At 36.1% G+C, this 21099-nt stretch overlaps 1 protein-coding gene across 8 annotated transcripts in view; it reads left to right on the top strand.

The window, feature by feature from the left end:
• The window catches only part of sash1a (SAM and SH3 domain containing 1a), a 235838-nt gene that overhangs the window by 152772 nt on the left and 61967 nt on the right, over positions 1-21099 (top strand). For 7 of the 8 annotated variants that reach the window (XM_036210509.1, XM_036210508.1, XM_036210507.1 and 4 more), the window contains exon 2: positions 20556-20684. In XM_036210509.1, the coding sequence (XP_036066402.1) occupies positions 20556-20684 (129 nt within the window). Of the gene's footprint in view, positions 1-7091; positions 7680-20555; positions 20685-21099 lie in introns of those variants that run through there. The other variant, XM_036210510.1, reaches the window with a different exon arrangement.

Raw genomic sequence — 21099 nt, 5'->3', positions numbered from 1 at the left:
AAGCTAAATGCTAACTGTTTTGGCTAATCTTGTCTTTTTCTTTTTTTGGGCTGTTTTGGAGTTTAGTTAGTATTTTAGCTACTTAGCTGTTTTGGCTAATTTAGGCTTTTTTTTTTTTTTGTGTCCATTTTGGAGTTTAGATAATATTTCGGCTACTAGCTGATTTTTCTAATTTGTTTTTTTTTTTAGGCTGTTTTGGAGTTCAATTAAAAATTCAGTTACATGCTAGCTGTTTTGGCTAATTTTTTCATTTTTTAGGCTGGTTTGGAGCTTAGCTTATATTTCAACTACATTGTAGCTGTTTTGGCTAATTTGGGCTTTTTTGTATTTTTAGGCTGTTTTGGAGTTCAGTTAAAATTTCTGTTACATGCTAGGCTATTTTTTTCATTTTTTCCATTTTGTTTTTTTGTCCATTTCGGAGTTGAGCTAATATTTCAGCTAAATGCTAGTTGTTTTGGCTAATTTAACCATTTTTAGGCTGTTTTAGAGTTTAGCTAATATTTCAACTACATTCTAGCTGTTTTGGCTAATTTAGGCTATTTTCAGGTTTTTTTGTCCATTTTGTAGTTTAGCTAATATTTCGGCTACCAGCTGTTTTGGCTAATTTGGGCTTTTTTTCAGGATTGTTTTTGTTTTTGGTCTATTTCAGAGTTTAGCTAATATTTCGGCTAAATGCTAGCTGTTTTGGCCAATTTAGACATTTTCTAGGTTGGTTTAGAGCTTAGCTTATATTTCAACTACATTCTAGCTGTTTTGGCTAATTTAGGCTTTTTTCATTTTTTTTGTCCATTTTGGAGTTTAGCTAATTTTTCGGCTACTTGCTGATTTTTCTAATTTTTTTTTTTTTTTTTTTTTAGGCTGTTTTGGAGTTCAGTCAAAATTTCAGTTACATGCTAGCTGTTTTGGCTATTTTTTCATTTTTTCCATTTTGTTTTTTTGTCCATTTCAGAGTTTAGCTAATATTTGAGCTAAATGCTAGCTTTTTTTTTTACCAATTTAGACATTTTTTAGGCTGGTTTGGAGCTTAGCTTATATTTCAACTACATTCTAGCTGTTTTGGCTAATTTGGGCTTTTTTTCAGGATTTTTTTTTTGTTTTTGGTCCATTTTGGAGTTTAGCTAATATTTCAGCTGGATTCTAGCTGTTTGGGCTAATTTAGGCTTTTTTCCATTGTTTAGGCTATTTTGAAGTTTAGCTTTTTTTGTCTACATGCTAGCTGTTTTGACTTTGGCTTTTTTTTTTGACTAGCAACGTTTTTTTTTGTTTTTGTTTTTTAGGCCAATTTGGCATTTAGCTAATATTTTAGCTTGTTGTCAGCTTTAAAGTTGTCAGCTATCAGCTTCACTGTTTTTATCTATCAATTTCATCAACTTCAGCTATTAGCACTAGCATTTTCAGCTGCAAAATTCAGCTTACAGCATTCACAGTTCATAATTATGTCAAAAAGTTACAGTTTTAAAAATGTCGTTTTAGAGTGTAAATCTTTACCCTGTTCGACCTAACGTATGTTTTGGATTTTGGCCCCTTGTGCGATTGCGTTTGACACCCTTGTCCTAAATTTAACAAATTCAATTGCATTTGTAGCCAAATATCTGATTCTTCCACAATTCTTTTTTTACTCCAAACTTCATTGAAGGAACTGAAGGGTCTACTTACCAACATACAGAATAAAGAAGCTGGAAATCATATAATCCTTTAAGAATTTTTGAGTGGCAGTGTGGCTGTGTCCTACCCCAAATCAGAGCCTGATAAGACAAAGAAAATTACAGCAGATGATCAGTAATGCAGGATGAAAGACTGCAGATGAAAGCTTGTGAATGGACCAAAATAACTGCAATCTTTGGCATCGGCCCAATGTGTCAAATTCCTGAAGCTCTGGAAATCTTCAAAGAGATTTATGAGAGCAATTTCTATTCATGACATCACCCTTTTAAAGGAACCTTAGAAGGAGTCCAAGAAATTTATAGACATCCAATTGATTTCAGGTGTTTCCTCAGCAAGATCTAATAAACATAATCCCAACCATGAATTTTCTGAAGGGAGAAAAATTCAGATTTTTTTTTTTTTTTTGCTAAGAGATTCAAATCACATAAAGTAATACAAGAGGTGCAGTCTCTCCTGCACACTAACTAGTTTTAGTTGTGAGAAAATGCACAAAACAATGAGTGTGATGGGGGGTTTATGCAGTCAACAAACTCTCCTTTATCTTCATTAAGGGTGCATTCACCCTGACAGGTTGGATTCGGGGTTGTTGGTTCGGATTGTCCGCTCTTTTTTTGTGTGAAAGCTCATCTGAACTCTGGTGTGGGTCAAACATTCAAACTCTGGCCCCTTTGAGGGGGAAGGTCTCATTTCACTTCAGGGTGAACCAAAGTGCGGAAGTGAACTGAGGCGTCAGGTATAAGGAGGAGCAAAATAAACTCCTAATAGAAGTAAGAGAAGAAAATGTCATAAAAAAGCTAACATTATGTGGGGTGTAGGAACTTATTTCTATAGCTGTAACCATTGACTATATATGAGAACTGGACTGAGTGGCTCCTCCCCCTGGAAGCCAAAATCCCATAGACTTCTATTTATAAATAAACAGCTATATCTTGCTTTGCTATTTCTATTTTTAAGTAGCATGTTCTTGCTAATGTTGTTTTTTTTTTATATATATATATTCTTTTTCTGTAGCGCAAGTTATTAGCCAATCAGATATCTGAATAAAAGTTAGTGGTTTTATGCTAAATCTTTGAAACATTTTATTGACAGATTTGCAGAGCCTGCTTTATGAGCGGCGGACATCTAACAAGCTCACTCCTGATTGGTGAGAATAGTTCGCATAAAAAATGTTGACTCAGACCAGTAAAATATGTAGCGGAATGCTAATCTTTCAGTTCGATGCTAGCTGTTTTGGCTAATTTAGGCTTTTTTTTTTAAGTTTTTTTTTAGGTTGTTTTGGAGTTTGTCTATATTTTCAGCTACGTGTTTTGGCTAATTTAGCCTTTTTTAAAACATTTTTTAGCCTGTTTTGGAGTTTAGATAATATTTACATGCTAGCTGTTTAAGCTAGTTTAGGCTTTTTTGTTTGTTTTTTTTAGGCTGTTTTGGAGTTTATCTATATTTTCAGCTATGTGTTTTGGCTAATTTTGGCTGTTTTGGAGTTTAAGTAATATTTTAGCTACATGCTAGTTGTTTTAGCTAATTCACGCTTTCTTCGTTTGTTGTTTGGCTATTGTCTACACGCTAGCTGTTTTGGCTAGCATACGTTTTTTTCTTTTTTCTTTTGGACTAATTTAACATTTAGCTAATATATTTCAGAAAAGAGTTGTGAAAGAATAAAGCCTGGAGTAAAACTATTAGCAATTTACAGCAAGCCTCTTCCAACTGTAGTTGACAGACATGCGCTAGTGTCAGGTAGCGACAGTTCAGTGTGAACGCCTTATGCCTAACGCGCGTCACATTCCCAGTGTGAACGTAGCATAAGGGGGAGGCTACTACATGACATCTTTATCGTTTGTTTAAAATAGCACGCATTCAGGCTTTTCAAGTTAAAGTACACAATCAAAACAATGTATGCACACTCTTGTACAACTTGACAGCCTTTTCACTTAACCTTCAATGTTTTGCCTCCTGTGTGAGAGTCTGGTCAGTGTTTAGACTTAGAGCACGATGATTGTTGAGCAGCTGCAACTTGTCCAAGCCTGTTCTCACACACAAACGCTGAACCTCTAAATTGCACCGAAAGGATTTGTGGAGCCAAAAGACTAGATCAACACATGGGAAGCTGCAAACTTTGAAGAATATATATTTGCAGATGACTTGATGGTTTTGTGCTGAAATCTAAAGATGGGACAAAATCTAAAAGACGGTAATGTCTATCTACTCTTATTTATCTACTGCTATCTCTTTATTAATACATTTTATGCATTCAAGCCCATGTTTTAAAGTGTTGAAAAGAAGAAATGTGCCTAGAATTTGAATTTTCTACATTTTTTAAATTCCTGTTGACTTGTTTTTACACTCATCTGTGCACAATAGTAGGGATTTAATTTGATTTAAACAATAAGTGAATAAAAATGCAACTTTATATGACATTTTTATTGCATCTAAGCAAATGTAAAAACAAACATTCAAGGAAAAATGTTTATGAAAGTCAAATGTTTACATGTTTTAACTGACCCATGTTGAGTTTTACTGGTTATCCAATGAGTCGTTTGATCATATTGGTGATGTTAAAGAACTTTTACATGCTACCACTAACTAAAAATCTCTAAAAATTGACATTTTTGCAGGATTAGCATTCATAAATAAAAATTAAGAGTTATGATGAACACAATTAACAAAAAAAACCTCATATTGCACATCCGGTAAAACAGTCTTGTGGAGCTGAAACCTTTTACATGCCTGTAGAAAGAATGAGAGGTCGAGCCCCTTTTTCCTGAGATACTTTCATATTTTCATTGCATGCAGCGTTTAGACTGATCTGGTAAACAGCAGCCGGCTGAGGAATGGTGAAGCGTTTTAGATTCACTCCGTTTCTCCATCCCTGGACCTCCTGGCTTCTGTCATAAGACCTGGCAGCTGCAGCCGCTCTGGGAAAAATGTTCATTTCACAACAACACAGGGAGCGACAGACAGCTTCGGGACTTCTTTATTAGAAAGGAGAAGCTTTCTGGCAGAGCCGAACAAAACGGCTGATCAGACGGGGGAGCTGAGCAATTTCATGCTTGTACATTATCCTTAATGTTGCTTGCATTTCAATGGCATCTGTGACATCTTGTTAGAGCTTTTCATGGTAAAATATAATGAACTGTTGAACATTTTCTACATTTGTAGCAGTTTGTTGATCATCAGTTTGGATTTATAGTTTCAATCTCCATTCTTTTAACTCATGAGAAACATTTTTTTTCATGTTCTTTTGTTGTTTTCAGACCATTGTTTGCAGAATTGTTTTGTCCATATTCAGAGCTGGTTGGAGAGGTTTGTGGAGAACTTGTGATTAGAGGATTTCTGGCCTTTTGGCAGTTTTGAAATGACGTGAACTTATTGAAAATGCAGTTTGGTTCTTTGTTGTGGTTACATAAACCAAAGAAAAGTAATAGTCAGACAGAAAAAAAGTTGAATATGACAAGTTTGGATTTGGAAATGGTTTATTTTAGGCAATCAAAACAGAAAATGAAACTAAACAAACAGCAGAAAGATATGAACGATTCATCAAGAATGACTTCAGATAAACTTCTTCATTTTTGACCAAAATGTTTTAATATTTACAAATATTGCATTGCGTATTTTCCGGAATATAAATCTCAAGAACAAAAAAATGTCAAATCAAGAAGAATTAAACCATATATAAGTCACACTTTTAGGATGAAAGTCTGACATTTCAGAACAAATCTACCAGTAACTAAAACAAATTAATAAATAAAATAAATACAAGAATAGTAATCTTTTGATCGGTATAAGAAAATTATTAAAGTTTGAGAGGAAAACAATCAGATTCTCTTCCATGTTTTTCTGGATGACACTTCTTCTGCCGTTGTCAGTAGTAAATACAGATGCAGTGCCCTCTAGTGGTTGTTACAGGAACCAACTGCTAAAAGCAACCAGTGTTTACTGGGAAAATAACAAATATGCAACCCTTTTGATTTGAAAAATAAAAACAAAAAACTAAACAATACACTAAAAAGTCGCTCTTGAGTATAAGTCACACCCCTGGCTAAACTATGAAAAAAACTGCAACTTATACTCCTGAAAATACGCTATAACATATACAGGTGGTAAAATAAAATATTTAAAGAAGTATGAAGAGAAAAAAATCCTTCTAAGGTTTTCTTTTATATTGAATCATATACTTCATTAAATTATATATTAAAAATAGAAATTTGACATTAAAAATTATGTTTTTGTTTAAACTGTGTCAAACTCAATCACACATGAGGCCAATCCAAAACACGCCTTAAGTCGAACAGGATAAACATTTATTAAACACACTAAAATTATATTTTTAAAACTGTAAAACCGTAGCTTTTTAACATAATAATGAACTACATATATAGCATTAGCTGTGATAATGCTAGCGTGAATGCTGTAATGCTGTGAAATTGGCTGCTGGAGATGCTAGAGCTGATAGCTGAAGATGCTAAAATTGATAGCTAAACACTGAAACTAATAGCTGAAAACGCTGAAGCTGATAGCCAGGTAAAATAATAATAATAAATGCCAAATTAGCCTAAAAAAACAAAGCAAAAAAAAACCCTTAGCTTAGCCAAAACAGTTAGCATGTAGCTTAAAAACTAGCTAAACTTCAAAAGAGCCTAAAAAACGGAAATTAGCCAAAACAGCTAGCATGTAGCTTAAAAACTAGCTAAACTTCAAGAGTCTAAAAAATGGGAAAAAGCCCAAATTAGCCTAAACAGCTAGCAAACAACCTAAAAAAACTTTTTTTTTTTTTTAAAAAAAGCCTAAATTAGCCAAGACAGCTAGCATGTAGCTGAAATATTAGCTAAACTCCAAAATATCTTAGTAACTGGCAAAATAGTCCAAAAAGCTAGCAGAATGCTAATTGTTAAAACTGTAACTTTTTAACACAATTATGAATAATAAAAAGGCAGGAATATTATTTCAGAATAAATCAACTCAAATCTTAAATAACTTTCAGTATTTTACTCTCCATAAAAACCTATTTTGTTGAAATTATACATGTTAGAAATAATCACAAGATAACATTGGGCCATTACTAACAATAAAATAAAATGATCTGGAGGGCCGGACAGAATTACTTTCACACGTAACTTAAATACTAAAATATAACTAAAAGTATTGCTATGGAAAAATAGATTATTGGTGAAATTGAACAAAAACACTTAAAAAAAAGCATTTTTATGACTAATATCTTGACAAATTTAGTGTTCAAACAATATCTTACACAGATGTATCAAACTGAATTAGTCATCCACAAGTTTTCTTTTGTCTGAGGATTTAAAGAGAATTGACTCATAAAAAAAGTTTCTTCAGGAATTAGTAAGCGGACTGATGGACATGTGAGTGTTTCCCTGTCTGTCTCTTCTGTCTTCCTGCTGTGATGTTGCTGGGAGGAGGAGGAGGAGGAGGAGGAGTGAATTAGGAGGAGGAGGCGCTGTTTTGCGGTCGGTCTCTGTGCGTCAGGCTTTTTCTTCACAAAAAAACGCGCATGTGGACGTTTGTTGCGGCACTCTCCTCCACTTCTCTGGACGTTTCTCTGGAACTTTGCAAACTTTTTTCGCGGACTTATTGGAACGCGCGTTCCGCGCCGCCGCTGCGGGCTTTTTACGCAGCGCCGTGGAGACGCAGCCATTGAGGAGGAGCGCGGATCCAGCTCGCCTCTAACAGCTTTCAACTGTGGTTCTCCATAAACCAACTCTCACCGTTTCGGATCATCTTGGACTCTTTGTTTTTGGGACTTAAAAAATGTCGAGGCGCACTTTAGTCTCCAAACTTGTGGCAAACAGCGGAGGGACATTTCGCCGGCGTTTGACCGACAACTTTCAGTAAAACAGGCGCCTCTTGTAAACATCTGCATCTAAGTTTTGACATTTATACATTCAAATCTCATGGAGGGGGATCAGGGGGCCGGTGCGCCCTCAGTGGAGCCCCAAACAGGCGCTGTTGCGCCCGACAATTTTTCCCAACTGTGGACGGACTTCATAGGGATGCTGGTAAGTTTTTTTTCTTTCTTTCAGGGAGGGGGTCGTAGGCTGACATCACGCTCAATGGGATTAACCCCCCTCCCTCCGTACTCTCAAAGGTGACTGTGATTTGTGACTGTGCGTAACGGAGCGCGCACTGTTTGGCAACAATCTGAAAAAAGTTTGGAGCAGATTTGGCTGATCACTGCCGAGTTCAGAAGTATGGTCGGTTTATTTCACTTTAGTGTAAATAAGGCACTTATTCATACAATAATGGGATATTTTGCTACATTTTTACTGTCCTAGTTTATTTATTTTTTTCCATCTCTTTTGAAAGAGTGAACTTCTTTGTGTGGCTGAATCTCCAGATCCGATTGATCTGCTGACCAAATGTGTTGGAGTCACAGAGGTGTTAATCTGATCTGGTCTGGCACCAGTGGATGTGAACTGTGTGTTAACGCAGGCCTGTGTGTGCCAGGGGTGATGCTGGGTTGTGGGTGTGGTGTTGTCCTGCCCCTCTGACACTAGGTGGGAGACCTGGCCCCCAGCCAGGCAATTTATCCAGATTTATTGCTCTGGAGGCAAATGCCTGCAAGGCCTTGTTCGTCTGTTGTCTTTCCCTCCCTTCAACTGCAGGCTGAAGTTTATCTAAGGTTCTCCACCAGCTCAAATCCAATAGAAAAAATGTTTTTACATAACATTTCTTGTATTATGTTCACTACTTAAAGAGTTAAACGAGGAGGGGGTTGTATTTTCATAGGCATCTAAGAAAACACATCATTTGATTTGAAATATTTCTTAATTATTCACAAAATCCCCCCTGATTTGAGTTTATTTTATTTTTATTTGTTATAATCCCACTTAATGAATCAATATATAAAGTGTTCTTATATAGTCTGTTTAAGAAATAATACGTCTTTCTATTTTATAGACCCACTCCACTGTTGTGACATTTTTCTCATGATGGAGAACATCTGTAAAGAAAATTAAGCCTAAAATTGCATTTCTGAGGATTTCTCAGGTGCAGGACATGGATGCTGTATTCCACTTGCAGACAAATAGATCCATATACGTCAGGGGTTTCTAACTCAGTCACACTAGGGGCCAAACTCCAAAACACACCTTAGGTCGGGGGCCAAACAGGATAAACGTTTATTGAACACTCTAAAACTAAATTTTTAAAACTTTAAAAACTAAACTTTTTGACATAATTATGAACTAGTTATATAGCATTACCTGTGATAATGCTAATGTGAATGCTGTAAGCTGAATTTGGCCGCTAAAGATGCTAGTGCTGATAGCTGACAATGCTAAAATCATTGAAGCTAATAGCTGAAAACACTGAAGCTAATAGCCAGCTAAAATATTAGCTAAACTCCAAATTAGTCCAAAAACAAACAAAAATAAACTTGGTTATCCTAAAGAGCTAGTATGTAGCTGAAAAAATAGCTAAACTTCAAAATATCCCAAAACACTGAAAAAAGCCCAAATTAGCCAAAACAGCTAGCATGTAAATGTTAGCCTAACTCCAAAATAGCCAAAAAAAACGTAAAAAGAAAAGCCTGATTAGCCAAAACAACTAGCATTTAGCTTAAATATTAGCTCCAAAATAGCCTAAAAAAACTAGCCTTAAGTAGCCAGAACAGCTAGTGTGTAAATATTAGCTAAGCTGAAATATTAGGTCCAAAATAGCCTTAAAAAATAAAAATAAAAATAAAAATTAAATCAGGCAAAACTGCTAGCATGTAGCTTAAATATTAGCTCCAAAATATCCTAAAAAACTAGCCTTAAGTAGCCAAAACAGCTAGTGCGTAAATATTAGCTAAGCTGAAATATTAGCTCCAAAACAGCCTTAAAAACTAAACTAAAAAAAAAAATTAAATTAGGCAAAACTGCTAGCATGTAGCTTAAATATTAGCTCCAAAATAGCCTAAAAAACTAGCCTTAAGTAGCCAGAACAGCTAGTGCGTAAATATTAGCTAAGCTGAAATATTAGGTCCAAAATAGCCTTAAAAAATAAAAAAATTAGCCAAAACTGCTAGCATGTAGCTGAAATATTAACTGAACTCCAAAATGGCCTAAAAATCTTATTAAATGCTAAAGTAGTCCAAAAAGCTAGTAGAATGCACATTTTTAAAACTTTTAAACAGACTGGATCATTATTCAAGAATAAATCAACTCAAATATTAAATAACTAAATATTTTAGTCTCCATAAAAATATATTTTATCAAAATTATCCAAGTTAGAAATGAGTGCAAGATAACATCGGACTATAAATAACAATAAAATAAAAATATCTGAAGGTCCGGATAGAATTACCCGGAGGGCCGGATCCGGCCCCCGGGCCTTGACTTTGACACATGATGTACGTCTTCCTCGTACCAACTAGCTTAAAACTATACGACTGGATAGCTCCAATGTTGCTCACTATTTTCGTTGAGGTTGTAACAGTGGGACTTTAAAGTACTTCCTATTTTGTCTGATTATCAATGTATTTGGGTGAATTTCCCAAATTTTCATCTTATTTTTTGTCCTTTTTTCCTTCAGTTTCCCTGAATTAACCCATACATTGTTAACGTCTCTTCAATTGTTCAAATGTCAAACCTGAAATCTGATCAAACTGCCCTTTACGCTGAACTTTATTCTAACAATTTGCTCAATCTCCATCTTTAAACACATTGTAGGGTCACAATGAAGTGTGTATCTGGGGTATACATAGCCCCCTCGCACTTCAGCTTTGAATGGCTTTTGTTTGGCTTGGGAGTCTACATGGGAATGCCCTTTATATTTGGGTTTGGTCTTAACGTGTTTGCCTTTCTGGAATCATTGCCGAGTGTGTGTTTGGTCTGGGCTCCCCACACGTGAGAGCAGATCTTCATGCCTTTACAGATAGGCCCCTCGGGCTTCCAAACCACAGCTCCACTGTAGTATGTACACACGGCAATCATGAGATCTGAATATCCAAGTGGCCATGGATGGACAGTTAAAGAGTCCACAACAAAGACTCCAGTGTTTTCACGATTCACGGCGTTAAAGTAGATTTGAACTCCAAGTAAGAGGGGTTGTCAGTCAGTTTGTTTCTAAACGCTCTCTGTGTCTGAGGATTCAAATGCACAGTAATGGGGGAAGAATGTGTTTAATGAGAATGCCCCAAGAAAGTCACTATTTGTGGTAGAAGTTTATGGCAGCTGGAGACCATATGTGCTGGATTTATGGTTCTAGATCGTCCTGGACAGTCACAACATGTGACGATAATGAAGGAAACGTTAGCAGCTAACATTAGCATCAGGACACAACTTTCCGATCAACTCTATTTATAGCTACACTACCGTCGCGTATTTGGTGAGTTTTTACAAAGCAGACACAAGTGTGAATGTAAATAGTTGAAGCAGAGCTGTAAATTCTGACCAAATCTTTTATTGAATTCGTTTTCACGTTTATTATGGACTTTAAAAGACCACAGAGAATATTCCAGTGGTCTTTTAATTAGCATTACGACGTTTTTAGCCAAAATAATAAAAACTAGTTGTTTTTTAAGTCGTAGGGTCATCTGGCCCGACAACTGAACGTTTTTTTTCTCGATTTTTGATTTTCACTGGTGTCCATGTTAGACAAAAAATCCTGTCCACCTTTTTTATAGGGAGGATAACATGTTAATGTAAGGGTGGGGTCAACGGGACACCATAAGATGGGACAAGGGCTAGGACATAGCTTCTGGAGAACGGCAGGAGTTCATCAGAAATTTTCCTCTTGTTGTGGGCAGAACCTTTGACGTGGAGTGACCCTGCTCCCTCTTCCCGTCATCCATCTGTTTACATGAATAAAGAAATACCTGGAAATGCAATTATAAGCTTAATTTTCTTTATATTTGAAAAAATTGAAAAACATTTGGGAAAAAAAACATGGTTTTCACTAGGGTTGGGAATTACTGGGTACCTCACGATATGATACATCACGATATCGATAATATCGCGATACTGCGATAATTGGTAAAAATCGTCTCTAATAACTCACATTATACAGAAGAACACATATTTTTAGTAAAAAGTATCCCTATTTATTTTTTTAGCTTGAACACAATAATATTATTGTGTGCAACAAATAATAGACACTTTTGTGCAACATTGCTGAAATCACTAATACTGTCTTCGACGAGCATTGACACCAATTGAATTAGAAATATCTGTAAAATTTAGTGTTAAAAACAGTAAACATGAACAGCAGTGTAAAATTGTTGTAAACAACATAAACAAAATTCAAGTAGCTGTCAGACACATTGGTGCCCGTGATAGCCAGTCTTGAAACGTGCGCCCCCTATCTACCTCCAAAGGAACGTCTCACCAAAGGATGAAGAATAGAATGTTTTACAGCCTATAAAAGATTGATCCTTGGTGAGAACCCATCGAGAATCTATTACAGGACTAAATTAGTGCTGCCACAAATTATTATAGTAGTCGACTAATCACAGAATATTTATTCCAATTAGTCGACTAATCAGGTCAAGCACAAAGTAGATGTAAAACAATCATCTTAACCATCATTAGCTTTAAACTCAGTAAAAACTAGATATACAGTATAAAATCACCTGTAATAATGCTAGTGCTGATAGCTGAAGATGCTGAAATTGATGGCTAAAAACACTAAAGCTGAAAGCCAGCTAAAATATTAGTTAGCTTAAAAATCAGAAAAAAATACTAAATTTGCCAAAATAGTAAGCATGCAGTTTAAATATTGGTTTAAGTCCAAATTAACCTAAAAAAACTTTAAAAATCCTAAATTAGTCAAAAAAAAAATATTAGCTAAACTCTAAAATAGCCTAAAAACCTTAATAAATGACAAAATAGTCAAAAAATCTAGCAGAATACCATTATAACTTTTAACTTTACTACTCTCCAACTCCATATAATATAAAGTAACAACTAATCGACTATTAAATTAGTTGTTGACCATTTAAGTAGTCGATTAGTCATCGACTAATTGTGATAGCCCTAGACAAAATCTCACGATCTATCGAAATATCGATATTTTGACACACCTCATTTTATTCCCATTACAAACTTTCTTTTATCTTTGCTCTGAGTCCATGTTGAGTCATGGTCTTCTGGATACTGTAGTGTCTCCTCAGTGTGGGTGGGAGCGCGTCTCCTTCAAACGGACTGATGATGAAGCGGATGGAGTTTCAACATAAGAATGTTGTGCAGCTTCTGTCACTCAGTTATTGATTGTGTCTCAGGAGCAGATGGTTTGATGATGTGATCCCTGCAGGTCTCCTCCCACTTAATAACTGGTTGTAGCTAATGTGTCAGCATTCTTCTGTCAAAGTATACTACAATTAAATATCTTTTGTCGGTTATGTTCCAGCATCGTCTGCAAATGCTTGCCATTGTCTACTGTTCAACTGTCCTCGCTTGGACTTGCCCCCCACTTCCCTGTCCAGTCTAATTATTGAGGTCACGCAGAGATCTGGCAGGCTTCCTCTGCTGGGACAGCGGAGCCGGTTCTGCTCGGGCTGAGGATATCCTTAGGAAGCTGTCTGAAACGGAGTGAGCCGTGGCCTCTGGCCTTACCCTCTGACCAGTCCTCCAGCGTTCCCTCCGGAGAGTTCTATGACTCTGCCTCCTATTACATTTTCCTTCAACTTTTTAGCATTTGATGAAACCTGACACCTTCTTTTCTTGTTCAGACACCAAACTCTTGTTAGTCATTTGATTTATCTGCCTCTTGCTGGATAGGCCTATTGGCTGTTGGGCTGGAAATGGCTTGTATTTCTTCTATGCTAAAAGTAGATGTATGTTTTCTCAAAACTTGACATCTATCAACATTTTGTCTTCACAAAACGCCTAAACCACACAAACAAAACCTGCACGTGGTAATTTGAACCTGCCATTCCAGTCTCGAGATTGTGTAGCAAGTGAAAGCAATCGCACCGCAAACACGTCACTTTAGAGCTGTGGCCCCGCCCTCCACCGGGTATTGTTCCCTCCATAGCAATATGAACATTCAGAGAGCCTCCCCATGACAATGGCTGTGCCATGTGCACTTTTGTTCTGCGTCTGTGTAACTTAGCCTCTCTGTGACTAAACAATTAGTAAAAGATTAACTTAATAAAAGGTAGCTTTTTTACTTCAATTGCCTAAATATAGAAATAAATCCGGCACATTTTTTTCTCATAACTTTCTTTACAATTTTACAGATTCCCCAAAGAAATTTTAAAGTGATTTTAATGCAAATTGCTGGACATCGTCATCTATATGATAAAGTGCTTAGGGCTGGGTATTGATTATAATTTCCAGAAATGATTCGATTCCGATTTTTTTTCCGATTCTTTCGATTCTTCAACTCAATTCAATTCAATTTTGAGTTCACAAATTTATATATATATATATATATATGTTTGTTTAGAAATGTATGAATAATGTAAAATATGGTTTGTATATATATTTATATATATACATATATATATATTAAATTATATAATTAAATTATATGAGATTGTTAATATCCTACAGTGTTACATGGTTTCTCAAAAGGAGAAGTTTAACATTGAAAACATTGTTCTGCTTCTCCTGAAGAGCGTTTCATTTTGGCCACTAGGTGGCGATTGCACTATAGTATTATACCTTATTCCAGAAGAAGAAGACAGTATGAGCAAAAAACAATAAGTAATGTATATTTAGGTCGACCGAGCGTTAGCATTAGCTGTCCTATAGGAAATCCCATTAGACGTTAGCATCAAGCTAGCAGACTAAATCGATTTATTTCTTTGAAGAATCGATTATTGATCTATTAAGCTTAAATCGATTCCAACTGATTAATCGATTTTACAAACCCAGCCCTAATAGCCCTGTCATATATCTTATTTTCTACACTTATTGTTTGGAACTTAAAGGAAACAGACGATAATTTATTAGTCTGACTTTTATGAGTAGCAAACATGGTTGTAATTTAGTGTATTCACAGTAGCATTAATTTTTGCTTCATAAGGTACTAAATTTTCATTTATTGACTTTTCATTGACTTGGTTGGAATTAGTTACAGTCACTGAAAAGTTAGTGAAAGCTGAACACAAACTCTTGGCTTTTGATCAAAGTCTTTCTTTCATTGAGCTGTTCATATAAACTTCTGGATTTGTAAGAATGCTGGGAATTTTAAGACTTTGATTGAAGACTGCTCCTTTTACATGCTTCACTCACGTTTGTACCTCACTGGAATTCAAAAACTTTAGTTGATTTTTACAGAATAAATAAAAGAAAATCTTAGTTTAAGCACTATTTAAGATAGTTTGCTACAACATTTTGTTTCAATTCTTAGTTAAATTCACTATATAACCTTACCAATGTTTTTTTTCTTCTTCTTATGGTAGAATGTAGAGATAATTTGGACCAAGAACAAAATAGAGTAAAAAGTAGCATTCAGAAGCTGTTTCACTATAGCGAGAATGACAGAGACACAAGGCTCCTCATTAGAGGCATTATCTAGTTTAAAGGAAATTCTTGACATTTATCTTATCTTAAGTAACTGTGTATGGGAAGGGGAAGGGGTTTACTGTTGGTGCACTTCAGAGGCTGTAAATTTACAAGTAGAACAACATTTACAAACAGGAATCATTTAAGATGATTGTCAGCCTCTTTAGAAGTGGATATTCCACCAAGTTCACACCAGAGTCGGACTTTGAAATGCTAAAATATGTATAGGATAAAAGCAAATAGTAAAGCACTTTTAGAAAACGTACTTTTCAAAACATTGATTGTGAGTAGGGCTGCCACAAATGTAATAGTCGACTAATTGGTAATTGATCACACTACCTACCACTACATTAGGCTATTTAATGTGACCCTGGGTGTCTTTTATTTTGAAACTACTTCTTATAAACCTCTCTTAAAGGCTGAACACACTGTCATATTTTGGGAAAAAAGCTGTTTTATATTTGTGTTGATGTTATATTTCTTCCCAAAAAAAAAGTTTAATTATATTAATCGTAATAGTAAAAGCTGATGTAAGATTTTGTGGCTCCTACTGGGTTGTGATCTGTAATAATTGACCTCTTAAAGTGTTAAAGGTTGCAGATCTGTGCAATAAGCAGCAAGAAAAAAAACATTGTTTTAATTGATTTTGTCTTGATGGGCAGTTAAATGGTTAAGCATGGTGGTGGAAGTATAATAATTTGGTCATGTATATCAATTTTATAAATTCATATTATATATATTATATTTTAACATTTGTATCTACAAATTTTCACTAAAATATGTGTATTTTCTTTTGATGAATAACACTGTGTTTTAATATGTCATGGGATGTCACTCAAACCAAACATATTGTGAGATTATTTTAATACTCAACAAATCGACGATTATTTTTTCCGACTAATCAGGTCATGCGCAAACTGAATGTAAAACACACATCTTAACCATCATTAGCTTTAAACTAACTAAAAACAAGATGTATAGCATTGCCTGCAGTAATGCTAGTGTGAATGCTGTAAGCTGAATTTGGCCACTGAAGATACTATTGCTGATAGCTGAAGATGCTAAAATTGATGGCTAAAATCACTGAAGCTAATAGCTGAAAACTTTGAAGCTGATAGCCAGCTAAAATATTAGTTAAAGGTAAAATTAGCCAAAAAAAATGAAGAAAAAAAAACTTGGGTCAATCAAAACGGCTAGCAAGTGGCTGAAAAAAATGGCTAAACTCCAAAACTGAAAAAATCATAAATCAGCCAAAATAGCTAGCATGTAGCTGAAAGATTAGCTAAACTACAAAATAGCTTAAAAAACTGAAAATGCCTAAATAAGCCAAAATAGTTAGCATGAAGCTGAAATATTAGCTAAACTCCAAAACAGCCTAAAAAATAGAAAAAAAGCCTAAATTAGCCCAAAATATTTAGCATTTAGATGAAATATTAGCTACACTCAAAAATAGCCTGAAAAAAAGAAAAAAAAAGAGAAATTAGCTAAAAAAGCTAGCATGTAGCTGAAATATTAGCTAAACTCAAAAATATCCCGAAAAACTGAAAAAAAACTAAATTAGCCAAAATAGCTAGGATTTAGCTGAAATATTAGCTGAACACCAAAATGGCCTAAAAAAATTTAAAAAATGCGAAATTAGCCAAAATAGTTAGCATGAAGCTGGAATATTAGCTAAACTTCAAAATAGCCTAAAATAATGGAAAAAAGCCTTCATTAGCCAAAAATAGCTAGCATTTTGTTTTAATATAGCTAAACTCAAGAAAAGCCTAAAAAATGGAAAAAAGCCTAAATTAGCCAAAAAAGGTAGCATTTAGCTGAAATGTTAGCTAAACTTCAAACTAGCTTAAAAAACTGTAATAACTGCCAAAATAGTCCATAAAGCTAGCAGAATGCCGATATAACTTTCAACATTAGTACGCTCTGACTCCATATAATATAAAGTAACGACTAATCGACTCCTAAATTAGTTGTCGACTATTTTAATATTTGATTAGTCGACAGTCGGCAGGCCTAATTGTGAGTGCACTCTAAGTTTGTCACACATTCCTGTGTGGGTGTTCCTTCTGTCACCATTGTTCAGGTCATGTAGGGAGTCGTCCTCCTCCACATCCAGGGTGGAGGATATCTTACATCACCTAAACCAGCACCATCCTCAAATATCCAGAATCTGTTCAAACTAATGCGTTAAATCATCTGTAAAACAGTTTTAAGTGTACATTAAAGAGTTAGTGCCCATTTTACTGTTTTAAAGTGGGCATATATGCTAGAAATTTGACACTTTGGGAGGGAAATAATCTGAATTTGAGGAATTGCCGTTTCCAGACACCAGATGCTCGATTCTCCTTTTACTCAACAGCTGCCCAGAATTCCTTCTTCCTGCATTCATTTTTGCCTTCCTGCCCAGTTTCCAAAAAAGATGCAATCCCAGCCGCCTGGCTTCTGATCCAACAGCTTTTCAACAAAAAGCCCCAGCAGTATGTGAAGTTTCACTTTTCAGGAGGATGTGTCATGTTATGAGCTCATGCCTCTGGAGGAATGAAGGAATCTCCATTCATACCCGTGAATGCCTCTTTAAAGCTGTAGTTTACCACTTTCAGCATAAATGAAGATGTATTTTTCTGTTTTTTTATTTCAGCCTGTGGCTTTGTGTTCATTTTGGTAGTTATGTAATGAGCGAGCGCTTTGGTCAGTGTCTGGAATCTGCTCACGGGTGTTCCCGCTGACATTCCTGATCATCTTAAACCATATGTTAAGCACAAAGAAATGCCTTTTGGTCATAAGTTTCCCATTGATTATTTGTTTGTGTTGTTTACAGCCATCCTCACATCCGTTTGTTTTGGTCCAATGTTTTGCTAAACCTCTGCGCCCATGTGTGTGCATGCTAATGCAGCTTTTCCCTGACTAGACACCAAATGTCTGAGGAAGGCCTTATGCCCCTGTGTGATCCAGTCTTGCCGTGTGTTTGTGTGTGTTTGTGTGTCTGTGGGTGGCATCACTCACAGTGATCCTTTTCATTTGCAGCCTGGCACTCAGATAGGGAGTCCGCTGAAGAAAGACTGAGAGACTGTTTGGATCCTGCAAAGTGACTCAATGCTCGCTGTCTGCCTGGCACAGATTAGATCAACACTGATGAATATTCATTTGTTGGCAACCTCGGCCGGTTTAACCAAGGCTAGAAACAGCGAATCGTTCTCAATTTTGTTTCTTTGCTTTCCTTGAAAACATTTTTTGAATATATTTTTTAATAATCAAATGCTTTTAAGAGATGTGTGTTTTGAAATATTTGCACGTTTTGATCAATTTTAATAATATTCTATGTTTTGCTGCCACAAACTGTTATTTTAAGTCGACTAATTAACTTCATGCATAAACTGGATGTAAAGCACACATCTTAACTATCATTAAACAATTAAGAGGATAGTTTATTAAAGGGTAACCAAACCTTAAATTAACTTTTTTTGGCTGTTGATCTCTATAAATTGGGCTTCAAAAGTGCTGTCAGTTGGTCATAGCCAAATTTTTGACAAATTTAAATAAAACTGTTTAATTCTTCATAATAAAGTCAAAATCCGTCTGTGTGCTGCCCCCTACAGGTTGAATCAGGGTATTACAGTTGAATTTTGTGATTGGTCAAACCATGTAAGTTTCAGAAGTCTGACATCATGATCTGCAGTTCCCATAATGATAACAGTCCAGCCCCCAAGCCCCGCCCCTCTGACTGGATTTTCACATTTTGGTAGTGGGAGGAGCCAACCTCTAACTTCCCTGTTTGGTTACCCTTTAAACTTTTAATGAATCATGCAGCCTCTGTCCTTCATTAGTTTCTGGTATTAAAAAAAATAAAGTGGGCATCTGAAACGAAGCTGTTGTCATGGTAACAGAGCCTTTCTATAACTTCCTGTTACATCACCACTGACCCGGATTAGCAGTATCGCGCATTTGTATCAAAGACGATGGCACACACAGCATTAAAATTTTTATTAAATTAGCATAATAATAATTAAAAAGAAGCGACTAATCGACTATTAAATTAGTGGAGTATTTCAGTGGCAGACCTAGTTCTCTGATATCTTTTACTCATGATTACGCTGTTTTTAATCCAAATTTTATAAACCTGTCATTTTCTAGGACAGTTTCTGCAGAGCAGCAAGAGTTTATTGGATTATAGCACTGTCTGCTCCTGATGAACTATTTAGACATGCAATTTTAAGTTAAAACATGATTTTCTTAACCCTTTCAGAGTGAACTATATCCATCTAAATGATCATATATTACCTTTGGAACACAAAAAACCAAATTATTTATGAAATATTAGTAATTTTGTGCGTTTTTTTTTCCTACTCGGAAGTAAAATGACTCGATTCCAGAGTCTCCGCCTGCTGCTGCGTGTGGCCGCCGCCCATTTCATGATGTCATCCTAGAGCGTTTGGCAGCAAGTCTTCGTTTCTCCCACTGAAATAAATAAACATCCAATTTTTTTTAAAGATGGATGCACATACCGTGTATCTGCCCGGTCGCGTCTAAAGTAACCAACACCTGGAATTTATTGAATACAGGACATAATTGGAAGATAAATTGGATGTTTTTTGCTGATCACTGCTAGCTCTGTGGAGAAATTGAGCATTAGACTGGGGGCGGAGCTGGCAGAGCAGACTCTTCCTGAAAGGGGCGGTCTCACTCTGTGACATCATCATGTGAGAACCTGCTTGTTTTCATGGGTATGGGAGAGTTTTTCCATTCAGAAATTCATGAATGGATCCTAATACCGCTTTGGGGTTGTTTATAGTAAGAAATGAACAATATAATACACTTAAAAGCTTAAAAAGTTGTTTTGTTTTTGGAATGGCCCCTTTAATATACGTCCTCCAGAATGAGAAAAGGCTGCAAGTAACGTGCTAAAAACATTGTTTTCGTCAGGGTGGTAATATCACGGTTAATGTACCGGGCCTTTCCGTTCTAGTGTATATTCAGTCGTCTTCATTTCTGTGAGCTCAGATCCTCACTGTTTAGAGAACGGCTTCCTCCCTCAACCTTCAACACATCCTTCCCACCGCGGCAGGAACTGTTTGGATCTAAACTATAGCTCGCAGGGGAAAAAAAGTGTTTGCTTGAGAGCCTGGCGAGCATCGGAGGGGGTAAAGGGCATCCTTGAATTGGGCTTCAGTGAAGACACAACCCAGAAACAAACCTTGGATGACTCCAGATACTGAGTGGGAACTGATAAGAATGAGCGAGCGAGTATAAAATCCAGCTCAGATACTGTTGTTTTTCTCCTTTTTTTTAAAACGTTCTGCTTTAAATGGGAGATTTTACACATGTTTGCCCATCACTAGTTTATTAGATTTGTCATGTTTATGTGTTCAGTCGAAGGTCAATACATTTCCAATGCATTGTCAGTTGTTTTTTTTGGCTGAACTATCCCTCTCTTCCTCTCTGCAGGATGGTTCGCTGGGCAACATAGATGACCTTGCTCAGGAGTACTCCGAGTACTACAACACCTGCTTTAGTGACGTGAGCGACCGCATGGAGGAGCTTCGGAAGCGCAGAGTCTCCCAGGACCTCGACATGGTAAAATTCCTGCTTTTTCGTTTGCACATTTCTCTAAAAAAAGTCTATTTTCAGGTTGTTTTTATTGAAAATCTTTGGATCGTGAATGTGTGCTGCAGCGTGGGAGTGCTGGATGTATAGATGTGGCTTCTGTGGTGGTCTGGAGATCTTTTAAGGGGGGTTAGGGGGTCCTTTTCACTGAGATGTAGGGTAGTGGGGCAGCCCTCTTGTTGCCAGGCTGCATGGAAATGCCTGTTAGAATGCGACGGCTGTGAGGGACTCCAGCCAAGCACTCTTAAAAACAACGTATGGAACCAAATGCTGTGATTACCAATGACTTTTTTGTCTCAATCCTGACCTCTTCTGCTTAACTCATTTGAAAAGTATCGTTTTTTTGTCCATTAGCTTGAATTAAGGGTTTAATTAGAGGTCATAT

This window comes from Oryzias melastigma, linkage group LG24, assembly GCF_002922805.2.
Source record: "Oryzias melastigma strain HK-1 linkage group LG24, ASM292280v2, whole genome shotgun sequence".
Classification (NCBI taxonomy): Eukaryota; Metazoa; Chordata; class Actinopteri; order Beloniformes; family Adrianichthyidae; genus Oryzias; species Oryzias melastigma.
The sequence above is the reverse complement of the archived record's forward strand: the minus strand, read 5'-3'. Positions and strand labels throughout refer to the sequence as shown.